Source organism: Oryza glaberrima, chromosome 4 (genome assembly GCF_000147395.1).
Source record: "Oryza glaberrima chromosome 4, OglaRS2, whole genome shotgun sequence".
NCBI classification, from domain to species: domain Eukaryota; kingdom Viridiplantae; phylum Streptophyta; class Magnoliopsida; order Poales; family Poaceae; genus Oryza; species Oryza glaberrima.
In genome coordinates this window covers 9473685-9495208 of record NC_068329.1, presented here as the reverse complement: position 1 = coordinate 9495208, position 21524 = coordinate 9473685, and the positions used below count along the sequence as shown (strand labels likewise).

The 21524-nt window shown below is 38.5% G+C and overlaps 1 protein-coding gene across 1 annotated transcript; it reads left to right on the top strand.

The window, feature by feature from the left end:
- Nucleotides 1-13682: 13682 nt before the first annotated feature.
- LOC127771413 (wall-associated receptor kinase 2-like) lies at nt 13683-19271 on the top strand. Its single transcript, XM_052297326.1, has 3 exons — nt 13683-14688; nt 17196-17357; nt 17445-19271. The coding sequence occupies exons 1-3, from the start codon at nt 13716-13718 to the stop codon at nt 18629-18631; spliced, it is 2322 nt and encodes a 773-aa protein (XP_052153286.1). The 5' UTR covers nt 13683-13715; the 3' UTR covers nt 18632-19271.
- Nucleotides 19272-21524: the final 2253 nt, after the last annotated feature.

Here is a 21524-nt window from a genome sequence, read left to right as displayed (position 1 = left end):
GCTAAAGAGAACCACCCGCACAAAGAAAAATCGCTATATTAAAAGTGCACCACCCAGCTATGCAGGCAGCTAGCCCCATGCCCCCATCTTTCTAAGTACCTCAATACCATCCTCTCCCAGCCAAAAGTTTCAAACCTATCCTCTCGCACTACCACGTCCTTCATTCCCTCTACCTACCATGCATACAAGCTAGTGGTGGCGGGGTTCAACAGCGGCAGGTGCTGGCTCGACGACCGAGCTTGGTGGTTGCGGGGGGCTTGTCGGCGGTGGAACTTAGTAGCTGCGGTGGCTGTGGAGCTCGGCATCGTGGTCCCATATCCAATAGCCTCACTATTGGATCCGTCTATGGCTTGCCTCAGGTGCTACTGTGTCGGTGATAGTTGCGACAGGACATCGACTGCGACCATCATTTCCTGGCCAGAACTGAGATTGTTCCGATCTTCATCCACACTGGCAGGAGGAACTCGTTGAGGAGTGCGCCATGGTGGTGGTGGTCAAGAAAGGAAGCGGCGGTGGAGGCAGATCCGATGATGGCGTGCCTGAATCTAGCGATGACCTCCTGCAACGACGACAACCATCGAGGCGCTGCTTCTAGGATGTTGTTGATGTTGTTATTCTTTTTTTGCATGTTGATATTTGCATGCTGTTCAGTGATGATATTTTTAAGGTACCAACAATGATACTTATAGTACGATGATACTAAGTACCAATGATGAAACTCCCTGTTTAGTGATGGTACCTATCAGGTACTAATGATGATACATGTATGTATTGATGATAGTACCTACCAAGTATGAGTGTATATTACCTGCTAGGTACCGGTGATGATACTTGCAGGTATCAACGAGTGACTATACATTATAAGGTAGTGGTGAGTGACGATATTTGCAAGATATATATATATCAACAAGTATGATACATGTAGGATGAGGTATATGGCCCATTAAGAGACAGCTCTAGCAGGTCTCATCAGACTAGTTGGTGAACTGATAAACTCTAGCAGGTTCTTCATGGCTGTGCTTATGCACGGAGTAGTGTAGGTACAGCCTAAGGCCTCTCACAGTGCAAGCTATGGGACCCATACCCCTAGCCTAAAAAGTTGACCCAAAGACACCCACCCCATAGTGTAAGCACCCATATATGTGTCGGTTAATTGGATGGAGGCACTGATAAAGGGTATCAAGCCCACAGTGGGCGTGACCCTAGGCGTGTTACTACAGAGCGGAACGAAATTTATTTCTCTCAACTACCCTTCAGCGTGGTCCTCACCTACTACTCGCAAGAGTATTCCTGCACCTCTCCTCGGCACGACCGCCTCCTTCTCCTCTCTCCCGCACCACCGCGCCTCCTCCTCTCCTCCCACGCCGCCACGCCTCCCACGCCGCGGCGGCACGCCGGGGATGCCACCGCCGTGCGCCTCGCCTCGCTGTCGACCGCGCCGCTCGCTTCTCCTCCCCTTCGCCGTCTCCTCCTTCTTCGTCGTGCTCTTCTCCCTCGCGGGGGACGCCTGGGACATCACCGCCCTGTGCCTCGCCTTGCCGTCGACCGCGCCGCCAGCGCCGCACCCACTGCACGCTATGGCGCCCAGGAGGGACACCGGGGAGGTGAGGTGCCGACGCCGCGGCGACCGACGCGCACTAGAGGACTCCTCTCCTCGTCGGTGCGTGCGCGGGCTGGGGAGGCGAAGTCGGCGGTGGCGCTAGTGGACATGAGCAGCGCTGACGCCGCGGCAACTGACGTGCGAGGGAGGCGCCGGCGCCAGTGGTTGCCGCACCGTCAGCGTCGCTCCCCACCTCGTTGTCGTCCTCCTCGTCATCAGAGTCGGAGCAGGCGGGGTTGTCGGAGTCGAGCATGACCCAGTCGTCGTATTTTTCTATGATGGTTTTGCTTTCTTTTTCTTTTTTATCTTGTTGAATCTGATTTGTTCTTCTTTTCCAATCCCCAAGATTTTCTTGCCTTTTCTCTTCCAATGCGATCTGTGGCGGGAGAAATAATGCTGTGGCGGGAGGGGATTTCAGGAGGGCGAATCGGGGATTTTGCTGCGGTGGGAGGAGATTTTGGGCGCTAGGGCACGCGAGCGCGAGGCTACGCTGCCCACAGTGTGCACGACCCGCGTCTTCTCTTTGCTGTGCACCCTCGTTTTGGCGAGGTTCTGTGTCGCTCACTTAGGGGCCGAGAAACCTAGCTGAGGCGCGGTCGCCCGCTCCATGTTGACGCGAATCCGCCGTGGCACAACGAGATCACGCGCCAGCTAGGAGCACTGTAAGACACCTAGGTAGGCAACGCGTTATTGCCGTGAGAGGAGTCATATGCGGATGAGCGCACGTCTTGCTTTCTTATCAAAATTAGAAAGTATACCGTTTTATAAGGGTATACCGTTTTATAAGGGTATACCGTCATCTAGCAGCTCTCATACTGTGTTAACTACAGTAAAATTGAAAGTATCAAGTTAACTAATAAGTAGGCCGCTTATAAATCTAGGGTGTAGCTATATTTATGGCACCATATTTTTCATCAAAAAATAGTCGGCATGTATTTACATTGTAAGTCCCTAAATTACATATGTAATTTTAGTGTATTTATAATGTAAGTCTCAAAATTACATATGTAAGTACAAAAATTACATATGTAAATTCGAAAATTACGTACTAATTACATATGTAAGTGGGGTGTAAATGAGGTGTAACTAATGTGTAAGTGGCTGAAAAAAAATCGACTGTAGCATATGGTGCCATATTTCTAGCAACTCCGTAAATCTATCTATCTATTATGTACTAAAAGTCAATTAAACTTCCTACAATCGCTCCTAAGCCGCCACATGGCATCTCTACAAACGCTCCTAGACTGCCAAGTGGCGTTTAAAACATCTAGCTATTAATTTTTATTTAATCTGGTGGACCTATATTTTTAACTGTTATATCTAAAAATACCAAATATATTTAATTCATCTTTAGAATTCAGAAAGCCACACGTCCACGTTGATCGATCGCTCGTGTACTTGTACGCTCATGTACGTATACTTCGTTAGTGTACGACCTCCCCCCCTCCCTTTCTTTTATTTTTTCTTTTTCTTTTTCACTCCCATGAGATAAAAACCAAATAAATAATTTCAACCAAATAAATAGGGAGTAGCTAATCCTATAAGCACTTTACAACATTGTCTTAAATTTATTACTTATGTATTAAAAACTTAATATGTATTATGCAATATACTTGGTCAATCCTAGCCTAAAATATCAATCGTATATCCTCACTGATCCCTATATATGCAAGTTATATATATAAGTCACTATTTACTAATCACCAAGTCATATTACTTATGGGGTATTCATGCACAATGCACCTAACGGCCGGTTAGCTAATATCTAATGAGCATGTATGTCATCAAACACCGAAGATAAAGAGCAATTCTAAGTGTGTAATGATCAATAAATTATAGGTAAGTAGAGGATGCAACCAATCCACCGCAAACAATAGTTGACTATAGGTAGATTGTGACTATGAGTAATAGTATTTCTATACTCCTACAAACACTTCTAAGATGTCATGTGATGCTCTAATTAGAACTAATCTAAGAAAAACTGTAAAATAAAATAAAAATAACTATTCATCGATTTACACCTAAAATCGGTGATCCATTATTTTTCAACCATTAAATTAGATCTATGATAATAATCCCTCTGTCTAAAAACCATCTAATCCCTCCTTACGTACATACACAGCTCCTATGTACATACCTACGCAGATATATAAAAAAGAAAAAAAAAGAAGAGTGTGTATATGATTTGTCCCATATGGTTGTTTTCCCTTTCTTTCTGGATTAAGGTGTTTTTCTAAATTGAGCATATATGCAGTGATCACTCCTTGCCACGGCACAGTCTCATGCCACCCTCTTCCCATCAAATTTTTAAAAATACTTTTTTACTAACAATTTAAAAGGCAATCACATGAGCTCACATAAATGCATGCGGATGCACATTATGAATACAAATTCGCAAACCCAATTTCTATGATAGACAAATATTTATCTGAAAAGAAAAAAACAAACGTCCATACTAGAAACTACTACGCTAGAAAAAAACAAACATGTAACTACATTTATCTTTTTTTTATGTCGTCCCCATCAAAATAGTGTTAACATTTAGCACAAATAATTTTAATAAATTTCATCGAATATTAATCCCCACAAACATGAATTGGTGAATTAGATGTATAATACACGAAAAAAATAAAAACTTATATTAACTTGTATGTTTGCAAAAGATCACAGTTTAAGAAAAAAAATTTTACGTGGTCCTCACCATCGAAGCTATTAGATTTTTCGAAGTAGAATCCAATGATCAACCCTGCTAATTTTTAAAAGAGAAACTTATATATATACCACTAAAATTTAGTAGTATCGATTAACACCATAAACAAACTATATATACTCTATATAATAAATCAACTCAAGACATAAAAAAAACTATTTTCATCAACTCCATTTTCTCTCACTCATACCCTAAAGGGTGCCAAGCATGGATCTCAACTGGCTACATTGTAGTAACTATGGCAGGAGTATGCATTATTGAGCTGAAGTCATCTTACCCAAACTGATCTACCTTATTTTAAACTGTTAGATCTATATATTAAAAACACCTACTGATCGATCAGGCCGTCAGAGTGCGTATGTACAGCACATGTATCCAGTTCCCTGCTCACGGACTAAACAAACCCACTGGATCTCGCCTCTTTGTTTTCCTTACAACAATTAAGTTAACCACTAAATAAAAGATCCAAAAAATTACCCTGAAAAAAATATCCACCTTAATTTTTTAATAAAATTGGTAGACTAATTACTTCAACCATTAGACATCTAACAACTTTCTACCAACTTAATTATATTTCCCAACTTGTATACCGGGTCTATTTAAGCTAAATCAATCTATAAGGTACAAATAAATCCGTCTATGAATGAAGCTCTTTTTTATTACTATATATCTCCGTCTTATAATGGATCCTAAAATTTTATACCCCCTCCATCCCGAAATATAACAACTTTTAGCACTTACGGTACATTACCACCAACATTCACGTCCCAACCAATCACAATCCTCCACCTTTCACTTTTCTCACCTACCTTTATTTCTCAACCCAACATAACATCTCCCTATTAATTCTACCTACTTTCTTAATAATTAATTCTACTTACTTTCTTAATAATTGTATCCAACTCTAAAACTTCTTATATTCTGGTACGGAGGGAGTAGAAATCAAGGAGGAATGAAAAAAATACTATGATACCCATGATTAAATAAGGCTCATTAAATAAGGGGTACGTAGAGAGTTAGAAAATGGTTAGAGTAATGTTGGATAAAAATTAAATGAAGAATGACCAGATGGAACGAGTAGTATTAATAATTCCTTATATTTTAGGATATAAAATTTAAATCCTTCGATTTATGGATGGAGGTAGTAGTAGTAAATAGAAGTACATGAGTATTTGTTTAATTAGATAAAGAAGTCATATTATCATATTTTTAATAGAAAAATTCTTATATTAATATATCGTAAAATCTACAAAGGCATATTTTGTATACAAGAAAAAATATTACTTAAAAGTTTAAACTAAGATGCTAAATATTTTTAAAAATAAAAACATGTAGTATAAAAATAATATTTTCATATGAACCAGCTCCATTATTGCGACATATTTTTCTCATAAATTTAAGACGACATGATGCAAGTAATTTTAGTTTACAATTTGTAACAGCCCATTCTTCAGAACAAGGCAGCCCAGCCTCCATCCAATTGGCACGCTTACTTATAAATATCACCCCGCTTACACTTTCATTCTCGCTTCGCATAAAATAGTCAACCCAAAAATGATATGGTTGGAGGGACAATACCTTACAAGTTGGCCACTCTTGCTTAAATAGCAAGATAGTACTACTAATCATGTGCACACAATGCTTATGGACAACACATATCAAATCCTTTCAATAAAAAAACATAGACCACATCCTAATTGCACTAGGATGTCTAAGACACCCCCTCAAAGGATCTGACGTTCCCATCGGTCCAACTTACCTCTATAGTTACATATGCATATAGACAAATATCCAGAAACATGTTCCCTCTTAACGCACGCCCGTACGTCTAGTGATCGAAACAAACTTCCAAAACAATCCAAAAAAATATTGATAAATATAGATTTAGAAGAGTATAAAAAAAATCCTATACATAAACATTCATCACAAAATTTCAAACACTGTTCAATAAGGTGCCCGCGCATTTGCACGGGCTACCTTCCTAGTTATTATATACTAAAAGTCCGTTAAACTTCCTACAAACGCTCTGAAACCGCCACGTGGCACCCATACAAATGCTCCTATACCGCCACGTGGCTCTCTAATAAATTAGAAGAATTATAAAAAAAGCAAAACATCTAGCCATTGGTTTTTATTTAATCTGGTGGACCCAATATTATTTTTAACCATTAGATATAGCATAAAAATGTCAATTAGATTTATTATCTTTAAAAAGCCACACATGGCACGTACGTGTACGTACGTCAAGTACGTACATATTTTGTACGTGGGCCCCACGCCTTCTTTTTATTTTTCTTTTTCACGAGCACATCATGAGAAAAATAAAATTCATATTTCAGCCCATATAGTTCGGAGTATATACGTTGCACATGAGATAAAAACCACATTAATAATTTCAGGCTTCAGCCCATAGTTGTACAAATATAAGTTATTTTGAGTTGTATTGTACTATACGCACGTCATCAAAATATTTATAAAATATCTAAATAAGTGGATAATATACATTATATAATTATATAAATGTATATCACTTAATAACATGTATTGTTAAATTAGAAATGCATTTTGAAAAATAAAAACAACTCCAGTTATGAGTAACATTAAAAAAAATTACTCCCTACTATAAGAAAATACTGTTATATAAGAATAATATTACTAAATTATTATAATTACACTCTACCAATCAAATACTTAATAATTAAAAAAATTACCAAAAATATAATATAAACTTGGCAAATATTAGTGCACTAACCATCAACACTATTCATAAAAATAAGGAAAGTTTTTTTTATTAATTATACTATTAATAATTTTAATGTTATGATTTAATAAGTAGTAATATTATTTATTTGTTAATTTTTTATTATACCGCTTAGCCGTTAAAAAAGTGCTCACTACAAATAAGGGAGTATCCCAGAAGCATTTTAGAACACACTCTTAAACTTATTACTTATTACTTAGATACCAACACAATATGTACTATACAATATACTTGGTCAATTCTAGCCTAAAATATCAATCGTATATCCTCATTGATCCCATATACCATATATGTAAGTTTTATATACAAGCCATATTCACTAATCGTCAAGTCATATTACTTATGAGGTCTCTGTGCACAGTGCATATAACGATTAGCTGAGATCTAATGAGCATGTGTGTCATCAGGCACCGAAGATAAAGAGCAATACTAACTACGTAACTGTCAACAAATGATAGGTAAGTAGAGGATGCAACCAATCCACCAAAAATAATAGTTGACTACAATTAGATTGCGACTATGAGTAATAGCATTCCTACACTCCTATAGACGCTCATAAGATATCACGTGATGCTCTAATTAGATAGAATCTAGAAAAAGTTATTAAAAAAGCAAAACATCTATTCATCTATTTACACTCAAAATCGGCGATCCATTATTTTCAACCATTAAATTAGATATATGACAGTAATACCTTTGCCCTAAAAACTATCCAAGCTGTACTTATATACATACACAACTCCTACATACGTGCACAATAGATAAAAAAAAATAGTATATGATCTGTCCCATCTAGAAGTTTTCTTCCTCTTTCCAACTATAAGGTTTTTCCCAAATTGATCATATGCATAGCGAAAACTCCTAGCGATATGGAAAGAGAAGACACGCCATGACGCCGCCTCATGCCACCCGTTGCTCTACCCTCTTCTCATCAATTTACTTGAAGTATTTTTTTTACTAACGATGTAAAAGCAATAATATGAGCTCGTCTAAATGCGTGCAGATGCACTCTATGGATACACTTACATACACCCTATCTCTATGATGGACAAATATTCCTTCGAACAAGCATTGGTGAAATAGATGTATAATATAATAAAAAAATAAAAACTTGTATTAACTCATATGTTAGCAAAGATCACAGTTTGAGCAAATATTTTTTACGTGGTCCTCACCATTGACTGAAGCTATTAAATTTGAAGTAGAGTCGAATGATCAACCGAGCTAATTTTTAAAAGAGAAAATAAATTATGTCTCCTCTATACAATAAATCGACTCAAAGACATAAAAAAAAACAATTTTCATCATCTCCATCTTCTTTCACTCACACCCTAAATGATGCCAAGCATGGATCTCAACTGACCTACTTACCAATACAATCCATTATAAAATTATACTCTACGCTTATCTCGAGGAGCTCGACTAAATCAATGCGGAACCCAAGAATAAAGGCATCAAAGAAAAATTCTTAACGGCTACAATCGGCTTCACCCGACTTTTAGAGAGGCATTCATATATAATTTTAATGATTTCATCCTGTTAATTGGTAGAAGCGGTATATTTAAATATTTATATATAGATTTGGATACCTGTAAGTCATGGTATTTGGAATGAGGTAGAGATGAACCTTTTTTGTATTAATGATGCATTGGGTTTATTTTTTGGTACATATATAATTCTATCTATTAAAAAGACCTTCATATTTTAAGACAATGATAGTAAATAGTGGTGATGAGTGAAAACAAAAAGATTTTTGTTTGGATAGGATAGATATTCATATTATTTATTATTTAGTATGTCAACATTTATGGTTTACTCCCCCGTCAAAAAAACCCACTTTTGAATTTGAATATGGATACATATGACCAGATTCAAACATAGAAGTGAGTATTTTTTTTTTGACAGAGGGAGCATTCTTTATAGTAAATATAGCGAGGCAAAGCTTCATTTAGTTTTTTTTTATAAACAGTAAATAAATTCCCCGCATGTGCGCGGGCTTTCTTCCTAGTTATTAAGTAAAAAGCCTATATCATCCTACCGTTGTCTATATCTCGTTATTGCCAGTTGTGATCAAATTATTTAACCTCTGCTATATATCTCGTGCAGCTTCTCTAATCAGTACTTGCGGCTCGTCAATATTTTAGGCCTCACATCTTGGACTGTTGTAGACGATCGATAGTTATGGTATGATCCGTGACGGCTGCGTTGACGGGGATAGATGTAGATGTGGTAGTAACTTTTTGCCATTCAAAGCATCACGTGTACATCTGATCTCACAAGATCGACTTTTGTCTATTTTGCTTAAACTTCTCAGGTCACAACCACGTAACAATATCTGATCTTTCAGACTTGCACTCCAATGGCCAATATACGGGGTCGTATATATATCCTATATATACACACTACTGGACAATCTTTTATAGTCCTGGTTGGGAACCCCTTTTTAGTTCTGGTTTTCCAACCGACACTACGAATCCAGGACTAAAGATGACTCCCGGGGGCAGCGGCAATCCGGTTAGTTTCTATTTTTTTTCATTGTTTTTATTTTCCTAGTGATTTTCTCCCAAATCCAGGGGAATACATATCCCCAAATTAAACTAACATTCTAAATACCATAAATTAAATACATCACAGATCCATGTAATGGATGGCAGATTCTAAAAAAAAGAAATTATACATCTCAATCCATCAAATGAATCATAAATTCTTCATCTCAATCAATACAATGAATCACAAATTCTTAAAAAAAAAGGACAAATCTCCGGTCGGCCTCCATGCATGCATATGCCGCCACTCCCACCCGCCAGCCGCCACTGCGCCCGCCCGGCGGCCGCCGCCGCTCCCACCCAACCGCCACCGTGCCCGCCTGGCGGCCGCCGCCGCCACGCCCTCCCAGCTGCTGCCGACCCAGAGAGCAAGAGTACTAGTAGAGAACTTCGTGGGGAGGGGCAGGAGAGAGGAAGGGGGAGGAAGAGGAGAGGAAAGGGGAAGTGCATGCGCTTGGTTGTTGGATCGAGATGAGAAGGATAAGGCCGATATTAAACAAGGAGAGAGGAAGGGGAGGGGATCGATAAGTCTCGGACTTGGCGCGCGCGCGGCTCGGGAGGATTTTTGTTGTTCCCGGTTGGGGTATATCTAAAGTTAATTAGGGCCTAACTAGATCTGGTAACTTTTTTGAACCGGGACTAAAAACACCAACCGGGACTAAAGATCAAATTTTTTTTAACCAGGACTAAAAATGATCTTTAGTCCCGGTTACTATTCAAACCGAGACTATTGTGGTTTTTGGACGACCGACAAAAGATGGTTTCTCCAGTAGTGACACAAGCTTTCGGTACACACCAACTAGTAAATCTCTACTATTATAAAAATTGAAGATGTTTTTGCCTCATGCTTTGGTAAGTCGTCCAACTTCCACACGGCCTCCCCACACCTCCATTTTCTCCTGGTTTTTTTTCAACCGCAGTCCTATAAGTTCAATTTGGTTTCAGTCAGGCGTTGTCCGATTCCCCAGCTCTCACAAGCTACGCAACGATGCACGATTGATCTCAGATCACGTTTCCACGCAGCGGTGCAAAATCCGGTTCATTTACGTTCCGAATCGTCTGAATTAGAGCCCGCCGATCTATGTATATACTATAACTATATATACACACACAGATATACTCCCTTTATTTCGAAATATTTGACGCCGTTGACTTTTTAGCACATGTTTGACCGTTCGTCTTATTCAAAAAATTTAAGTAATTATTAATTATTTTCCTATAATTTGATTCATTGTTAAATATATTTTTATGTAGGCATATAATTTTACATATTTCATAAAAGTTTTTTAATAAGACGAACGGTCAAATATGTGCCAAAAAGTCAATGGTATGAAATATTTTGAAACGGATGGAGTGCTATACGCAAGAGTATCGTAAGTACACACCTGAAGATTGTTCGACTGTCGACTAGCGCAGTTGGTTGAGGCTGCGTTTTGATTAGCAGCTAGGAAGCGGCCGGGTGCGCTCCAAGGCCTGAGGCCGATGGTTCAGTCGTGGCGAGGCGAACAACCAAGGCATGTACCTGCCAGCAGCAACGACAAGATCTACTCATCGTGTATTAGATGGATACGCATAGAACAAATTATTTAGTTTTCCTGCCATCTAGACAACTTGAGTTTTTGTTTATAGGGCAATCGTCAGATGAATTCTTTACATGGAGAAAAAAATATATTTTTGGTTCTTACTGCCTCGTTTTTTAATATATGACACTGTTGATTCTTTCACCGTTCTTTTTATTCAAATTTTTATATAAATCTTTACTATTATAAAAATTAAAGATGTTTTTGTTGGTACTTTGATATGTCATCTGTGTTTGAGTCGGTTTTTAAATTCACTCGCTTTTGGAAATACAAATCCATGCTTGAGATGGTTTTAAGTTCGTTCTCTAAATACAGAAGGAGTCGTATAAGAAATGGTAACTTGAGACGATCAAACTCTTAATTGTAGCTCATAATTTTATAAAAAAACAAATCCAGACAAATTCCCACGGTGAATTTCACCTTAGCTAAACCGTATAATAATAAGGTAATTCAAATAACCTCCTCGTTGCAACGCATGGGCATTTTTTATAGTGTTATACAAAATTTAAAAAAAATTAGACGCATACTTCTAATAATATTACACCTACGTGCGAAATCTTATCTTCAAATTCATTATGTTTTAGCCGTAAAAAAAGATAAAATTCTAATAGATTTTTATCCTTAAAACTATCAGATATTTTAACTTTTTTTTGTTACGGCTAAAATATAATAAATTTAAATATGAGACTTTGTAGATATGTGTAATACTATTAGAAGTAAATGTCCAATTTTTTATAGACATTTCTGTGATATTTGCTAGTCAGTGTGCACATAGTGTGCACTTATGTTCACAGTATATGGAAGTTCTTACCCCTAATTTCAATTTTAATTCTAATTTTACCTTAATTTTGTAATATTATAATTTCATTCCGTTTTCTCAACTTAAGCTTGTGTTTGCTTTGATTTTAGGAATTAACGGTGCTCAAGCTTGTATGTACTTCCTTCATTTTATAATATATTATAAGCCGTTTTGATTTTTTTTGTCAAACTTTTTAGGTTTTATCGAGTTTATAGAAAAATTTAGCAACAATGTAAGTTTGATGTAGAAAATAGCAAGTCCTGATAAATAGACAAAAACACCCAATGAGATGATATAAGTAGATTAGATCATGCAATGAGTAGAAATGCATAATTACATACTACTATACTAGCAATATACATCCTTGTTCTTATTCCCCCATATATAGTAGTATGTAAACCATATTATTGATATAACGTACGGCATCCAACTATACCTTTCATACTTTTTTGCATTCATTGAACAAACTGCAGGCAGTTGATTTCGATGCCTAGTCGAAGAAAATGTACAACAACGCTCACGCAAAGTCAACTATGTGAGCACGAATCAGATCGTAGACTCGAACATTTTGCTTCCATGCTTTGACAATTATGGATCAATGTGTTTCATCCTTTTACAGGAGATATTACTCTCTCCGTCCAAAAAAAACTCAACTTCTGAAGTTTGAATTTTGTCCCAAAAGAAACCAATTTCTATCATCCTACCAACCCTTAGCATATAAAACGAGAAGTTTTATCTCTCGAAAACCCTGTACCCACCTATCATCATTACTAATTTTTTCGATAATGAGGAGCATTTTGATCATCTTTACTCCTCACTAAATTTATATTGGAATGCTCTTTTTGGACGGAGGAGTAGGTACAAAGCAGACGCAGAACAAGTCCACTGCAGAATTATATAAAATCGAATCACTGGCCTTTCAATCACTAGACTGGACTGTGTCCAATATTACTTATTCTAAACCATATTATTGATACTACGTACCGGTCGTACTAGCACTGCAAGTCGCACCAGCTGCTACAACCATAAATCTACCACATGAATACATATACTACCTCTGTACGTACCATTTTAAATGCAGTTGTGGGTTTCCATGTTTAACGTTCCGTCTTATTTGAAAAAATATATAAAAAATTTAGTCAAATAGAAAGTACTATTCATGTTTTATCATTTAATAGTAACAAAAAAATACTACTCCCTCCGTTTCACAATGTAAGTCATTCTAGCATTTTCCACGTTCATGTTAATGTTAATGAATCTAGACATCAACATGAATATAGGAAATGCTAGAATGACTTGCATTGTGAAACGGAGGAAGTAATAAAAAAACTGTTCAAATAAGACGGACGATTAAACGTTGGACATAAATAGTGTAAAACTATATTCTTTATAGAACGGAGGTACTCCCTCCGTCCCATAATATAAGGGATTTTGAGTTTTTACTTGTAACGTTTGACCACTCGTCTTATTCAAAATTTTTTAAAATTATTATTTATTTTATTTGTGACTTGCTTTATTATCTACGGTATTTTAAGCACAACTTTTCGTTTTTTATATTTAAAAAAAAAATTGAATAAAACGAGTGGCCAAACGTTGCAAGAAAAAAAAACTCAAAATCCCTTATGGGACGGAGGAAGTAGTATATCTTCGTGATGGAATACAGGAATACCAAGCTAGCCATTTTCCTTCCATTCCTCAATAGCAAAGTACCGATGAATAATGACGATCCACACGAAAACGGCTCTGCTATGCCTCCTAGGCGCCGTAGCAACTACGGCATGGCTCTCCTTCGCCGTCGCGCAACCACAGCCGCCGCCGGCCTGCCAGAGAAGATGCGGCGACGTCGACATCCCTTACCCGTTCGGCCTCAACGGCGATGCCCCCGGCTGCGCCCTGGGCCACGGCACCTACGGCTTCAACATCAGCTGCAACGACACCGGCAACGGCGTGTACAAGCCCTTCATCTGGGACGTCGAGCTGCTCGGCGTCTTGCTGCCGGAAGGCCAGGCCAGGATCCTGATGAGCATCTCCTCCTACTGCTACAACCCGGCCACCGGCGCCATGGACGGTCCCGAAAACAACACCTGGGCGCTCGACTTCACCTCGTCGCCGTACAGGTTCTCCCACACCGGCAACGTGTTCACCGCCATCGGGTGCCGCACGCTCGCCTACATCGGCGGCGACAACGTGGACGCCGACGTCGGCAGCCTGACCACCGGGTGCGTGGCCACGTGCCGGCTGCAGGCCGGCAACCTCACCGTCACCGACGACGACGTCGGCGCCTGCTCCGGCATCGGATGCTGCCGGACGTCCATCCCCGTGGGGCTCCAGTACTACTACGTCTGGTTCGACGACCGCTTCAACACGACGGCCATCCACAACGTGAGCCGCTGCAGCTACGCGGCGCTCATGGAGAAGTCGTCGGCGTCGTGGTTCAGGTTCACCCCGGCGTACGTCACCTCGTTGGCGTTCAACGACACCATCAACGGGCAGGTCCCCTTGCTGCTTGATTGGGCCATCGGAAACGAGACCTGCGAGCAGGCGAGGCGAGCGAGTCCCGAGTCCTATGCGTGCAGGAGCAGAAACAGTGAGTGCTTTGACTCGCCAAGCGGGCTAGGCTACATCTGCAATTGTTCCAAGGGATTCCGTGGAAATCCTTACCTGCACCCAGAAGATCCCAGCAGTTGCCAAGGTGAATGTTCCCTTTTCTTGATTGAGGAATTAAAATAGTTGCTGTGTTAGTTAGTTTGGACAGTAAGATAGGATTAATTAGGTAATAATCAAACAACAAACAGGGTATTATTAGGTTTTAATTGAGGATCAGAGCAATTAATTAATTTAGACTTATGGTGTTTCTTATTTGTAGTATTTGATTTTGTTAAAAGGACACCTTAGTATTATGGACGTGACTACACAGCTAGTGGTAGCTAGTTTGTCTAAACCAGCTACCAGTTCATCTATGAGAGACATTATCAACCTATATTTCAAATACAATTTTCTCTTAAACTACTCATCCGATTTACGATCCGATTGCACCATTATGTTTGTAACAATTAAATCTTTAAAACAAGATCACACATGATTATATTTTAATAAAAAATTATAAATTACTTTTATAATATATCTAAATTACTTTCAAATTTCACTAAATTACTTCTTATACATGTAAAAGTAAATTCAATGAAGCCTAAAAGTAATTTGCATATATTATAGAAGTAACTTATAACCAAAAGAAAGTAACTTTAATGAATGTCTTTTTTAATTGGATGTGACTACACAGCTAGTGGTAGCTAGTTTGTACTCCATCTAGTATCTCCTTTCAACTTGAAAAATACAATAATATCTTCTTTTCTCATTCTATATGAAAAACAAAAATGAAAGAAAAAAACAATCGATGATTAAACAGATTTATAGAGAGCTACTTTTGAACCATGCAAAAGTTACTTCCAATTAACATTGAAATTACTTTTAAAAAATGTTAAACTTATGTGTGTTGATCTGTGCTGATTAAATTTAATTTCTAGATAAAGTCATATTTTTATCCCTACAACGAATTTACTTCTAATGTCGTGACAAAATTACTTCCGTTTTGTTTTAAGTTACTTTTATAATATATTTAAATTACTTTTAGACTCTATTAAATTTACTTTTATATGTCTAAGAAGTAATTTAGTCAACTCTAAAAGTAACTTATATATATATGATAAAAGTAACTTACATATATAATAAAAGTAATTTACAAATATAAATATTTTTTCATCGTAATATAATCATGTAAGATCTTGTTGTGAAGATTTAATTGTAATAAACACAATGGTGTAATCGGATTGTAGATCGGATAAGTAATTTGAGAGAAAACTTTGTTTGAAGAGGAAAAGGATGTACATGTATATTAAAAAAAATGCATGCATGTATTACCATGTAGTAGCTGGACTTCTCCACGTTACTCTTTGTTGGCGTCGCTAGTTAAGGCAAAATCGAGATACCTCTCTAAATAGATTTTACATAGTATTATTTAGCTACACATTGTAGACGCACAATCTATTTGATTTGGTTCAAATTAAACGGACCTTTCAAAAAAAGTTCCATTGTCTCGTTCACCCAATTAGGGCCTATTTAGTTAGCGAAAAGAAAATTTGTTGGTGTCACATCGGATATTTGACTGGATATCGGAAGGGGTTTTCGGACATGAATAAAAAAACTAATTTCATAACTCGCCTGGAAACCGCGAGACAAATCTTTTGAGCCTAATTAATCCGTTATTAGGATATGTGGGTTACTGTAGCACTTATGGCTAATCATAGACTAATTAGGCTCAAAAGATTCGTCTCGCGATTTCCCCTTAACTGTGCAATTAGTTTTTCTTCTAATCTTATTTAATGGTTCATGCATATGTCCAAAGATTCGATGTGATGTTTTTGGGAAAAAATTTTGGGAAACTGCATCAGGCATTAGTTTGGATCTCTTGTGAAGAGAATGTCGACTGTTTATATATATATATATATATATATATATATATATATATATATATATATATATATCTCTTTGTTTTTAGTAGTACTGCTTCCTCCTACTCTAAAGAAGTGCAGTTTGAACTAGTCAAACACATATTAAGAAAAAGGTTAAAAGACTAATATACCTTTCACTACTGTTGACAGTACACTAACTTTGGACCCGATGTCGCGCACAAGTCGTATTGTTGGAATCGGCTATATCGTCTTATTTAGCTCGACTCAGACTCAGCCGATCCTAACCGTAGCCGATCTGAACTCCAGCCGATTCCTACTCTGTTTCCGAACTCGATCTCCGTCTCCAACTCCACTTTGATCAAATCCTCTTTCCTGACATAGATGCTACCAAATTTGGTTGTTAATAACTACTACATAATTATTTTTCTATAAGAGGACCTATATAAGTTGTAGACGGACCGTAAATGATCATGCCTTTAAAAATCGAGGCTCATTTTCATATGCGGTCTAAAAATCTATTTATGCAGATGGACCACGGCATGAAAAGATGAGCATATTTTTTCATGTGGTTCTCTTAAGTGGCTAAAACTATACTTATTTACGGCTACAGGGAGTAACTGCTACCATGAAAGTGTTAGTCTATACATGTTTGTTTTGGTTTCTATATTTGCTATGATATATTTTTCACTTAAACTCTCTCTCTCTCTCTCTGTTTAATGACTAATTGTAGATATTGATGAGTGCACGGATCAGAACATGAATAACAATTGCCACGGGATTTGTCGTAATACTCTTGGTGGGTTCGAATGTATTTGTCCTGCGGGTACCCGAGGCAATGCCTCAGTTGGACAGTGTCAGAAAGTGCTAACACATGGAGTACTGTTGGCTATAGGTATAAATGCATTACAATTATGTTTTGTGTGTTTGTATATATATGAAGATGCTTACTTAATTTACTAATTTGATCTAAAAAAATCAGGAATTTGTTCCTCAACGGTTGTTGGCCTTCTAATTTTCCTTGGCATAGAATGGATCAAGTATAAACGTCGATTGGTTAGACAAGATCTCATGAATAAAAGGGATGCATATTTTCGTCAACATGGAGGCCAATTATTACTTGATATGATGAAATTAGAGAATCAAGTTTCATTTAAGTTGTATGACAGAGAAGAAATTGAGTTAGCAACAAACAACTTCAGGGAGAGCGCAATCCTCGGTCAGGGCGGTCAGGGTACTGTTTACAAAGGTTTTGATCTAGATCCAGAAAACAATCCTGTGGCAATAAAGAGATGCAAGGGAATCGATGCGAATAGGAGGATGGAATTCGGACAAGAGTTGCTCATACTCTCCCGAGTGAGACATGAGTATATTGTCAAACTTCTTGGTTGTTGTCTGCAGTTTGAAGTTCCTGTTCTAGTATATGAATTTGTGCCGAATAAGACCCTACACTATTTGATTCATGGCCAAAGCGATGCATCCACTAGAACACTAGATATACGACTGGAAATCGCTGCCCAGTCTGCTGAAGCACTTGCATACCTACATTCACTTGATCATCCTATTTTTCATGGGGATGTGAAATCTGCCAACATACTTATTGGTGACAAATTTACTGCAAAAGTTTCTGATTTTGGGTGCTCAATATTTAGGGTAGCAGCTGATGAAAATATTAATGTAGTGAAGGGAACAATTGGTTATCTAGATCCAGAATACCTCATGACGTTCCAGTTGACTGATAAGAGTGATGTCTACAGCTTTGGCATTCTTCTTCTAGAGCTCTTGACACGGAGGAAGCCTCTATCCAATGAGGTGAGCCTCGCCTCTCTCTTCCAAGATGCTATGAAGAAGGGAAACATTGATCATCACATAGATAAAGAAATATTACATGAGGATAACATGGAACTGCTATACGAATTCGCATGTCTAGCAAGCCAGTGCTTAGTTATGGACAGTGAGAACAGGCCAGCAATGAGCCATGTGGCAGACATACTTCGGCAATTGGCAGATACGGCGTCACAACAACACACTGGCACACTTCAGGGTATTCGCTCACTCAGATTATTGGGAAACTCAAGTGGTAGCATCTCAGAGCCGTGTTATTCTCCTATTGAAACAATGGAGTATGACAGCAGGAAGACATCTATGGGCATTGAATTTGCAAGATAAGGGCATCTGCCATGTATAAGCATTAAACTTAGTTGCACAAGCCTATATTTGGCTTCTATGTCGCTCTGAGATTGTTCAACATGGAAGGAATGAGAACGTACCAATTCCCATGATAGCGTACCATGGTGATCCGAACATGTAAAGGTGGTAAAACATGCTTTGGCATGGAATTGTCAACACTTTGCTGACTGTACATGCTATGGTCCAAAACTGAAAAATTCCGATTCATTTGTGCTAAAACAGATATGTCCGGACCTATTTTCTATGCTTAATATCCTCTTACATTCTATATTTTCCTCATCACACAACAACCTTTTATTTTCCAACGTACGTTTTGCCATAACATGTTATTCACGGTTGGCTTTGCCCATTGTAACGCATGAATATTTTGCTAGTTAGATAAAATAAAAATTTGGTATACCTATGGCCTTTGCATTAAGTAACATCTCTGTTTTTCTCTGGTTGGACATTTGGTTTTTGCTGAATAATGTATGGAACCACTCATGGCATAACATTCCACAGAATGGCATAGCCTATCTAAACCCAACAACATAGGTCGGCCTCTTGGCAACCGGCCGAGATAGCGAAACTATGGCTTGCTACGCGATAAGATCACCACATAATGCGCTACTTCTCTCGATTCACGGAAGAAACTACAACGCCGATTGGCACAACCATAGCTTTGCGCATCTGGTCCATATCCACCTGCAGCGGTGTGAACAGAGCATTTATAGATCGACGAGTTTCCTGGGTGAACAGATTGAAGACGAATGATGGAGCAGAAAATAACTGAGTACCAGCCCAGTTCCGTACACGTATGACCTGATCCATTGTCAGCACTGTTGACGGGAGATACCCGTAAACCGGATAAATAGGGTATTAGGGTATATTGCTACGAGGATCTACGCGATACGGCATCTAGCAAACAAGAAGACAAGGATTATAACAAGGATTGTGCTAGTTCAGGCCCCTTATCAGGTATAGCCCTAGTATAGTTTATATGATATTGATATGGAAAACCACATAGTACAATAAGAGTAGATGAATCCGATGATACCGGCGAGATCGTAGTCGTGGGATTAGACAAGATCTCCCGGCAAGTTGGCTTCACGTGCTCCGGCTTCGTAGACTATGGTGGGTATGCTGTCGGTGAGATTCGATGCCTTGAACCCTCCAGGGGGTACGCCTTTTATACCGTGGATCAACTTAGTCTCCAAGTAGAACTCGGGGACATCGGACTACACGCGATATAGAAGAAACCCAACCCTTTCCAAGTAAGACGTCATTAGTCACTTGCCTATAAGGATATTTTCCATATTATCTTGTGATTTCCTTTATCGTATACGGAAATAGATCATATCTTCGATGGTGTACCGTATCCGCATATTACATAAGTCATAGGATAGGAGATATGCCTTATCCGTAACCATGACAGTAGCCCCGACTTCAACTTAAATGAGTTCACGTTGTCATCCGCGACTACGCTTATGTTAACAGTGAAATTTGGTAAGCCCTTAAGAGAATTATCACATCGCCAATAGTTGGATTCCTGCTATATTCGGTTAAGGAAATTAATCTATTAAAGGAAGCTTATCCAGAAGTGACCGAGTTCAAGGACGATGCGGCATGGCAAGTTATCTATTAATTAGGAAGAGTTTGTTAGTTTCCTTTTATCTTTAGGAAAGTGTGTTTAGTGTCAAATAATGACTTCATGTTTTCCTTTTATCTTTAACAAAGTTTCTTTCTTGTCCTACAAGGACTAGTATCTCCCCATGGGTCATTGTAAATTATCTCTCGATCAATACAACTACTCTCGGTGCATCGCCACCCTCTTTACCGAGGTTTTTACTTATCATCCGATGGAACTTGACACCTGACAGAGGGCTGCATCGGTTCAGTTTGATCTCCGGCGAAGGGGTGAGTACTATGTTCCGCCGGACCTGGTGAATCTATCGGCTACATTGCTGTTGTTCACGGCTGCATCGCTTCGATCTCTTGGATCACTCTGGTTTCATTGATTTAGCCGATGACAACAAAGATTTCATTGATTTATCTAATCTTGTGGATTTTATGACATCGGACCTCCAGTCGATGTCTGCTTTAACCTTTGGATCAATACTTATTTTATCATATCATTGTTGGCCGATTGGTCTCTACTGGATTATATTATTGTTATATTATATTATCATCAGTCGATTGCCTCGACATTGTTATTTACATCAAGCGTCAGAATCTACATCGGAATTATAGCCGATAGCTCAAAACTCTATTGCTATCGACTGGTATCGGCATCGACTGGAATTACTCCATCGGCTTGTAAGCCGATCGGCTCATTGATCTGCTGTTTACATATCTTGTCAGTTTGCAGGATCAAACTGACTGGCACGCCCGTATCTCATCAATATTTTGGATCTGCACTAGAGCTAAGTAGATCTCCCAGGCCAGTGTGTGTTTTTGACATCAACACGCTTTTTGGTACGCCGGTAGGACCACAAATTTTATACCTACATGTCTGAAGAAGTCAATGCCAATATCATGGTCATAGTGGAGAATTTAATGGAGTAACAGAGGCAATAGATGGAGCAGTTTGTAGCTGATTTTCAAATGCGTTGTCTTCAATGTTTCATCATGACACAAGAAGGGCTAATTCAGAAGACTCAATTCCCAAGCCGATAGTTGAAATACTTCAAGATACAGTTGATGAAGCAGTTCATCTCACATTGTTTAATCAATCTGGAGTTTTCACGGATACATTACAAAATTTGATCAAGGTAACAGTTGATGAATTAATTAATCAGAAAAGCCAGCTCGGGGGGCAGACTGAAGAACAAGAACAGTATCGGCTTGGGGGGCAAGCACATCAGTGTCAGCATGACGAGCTACATCAACAATA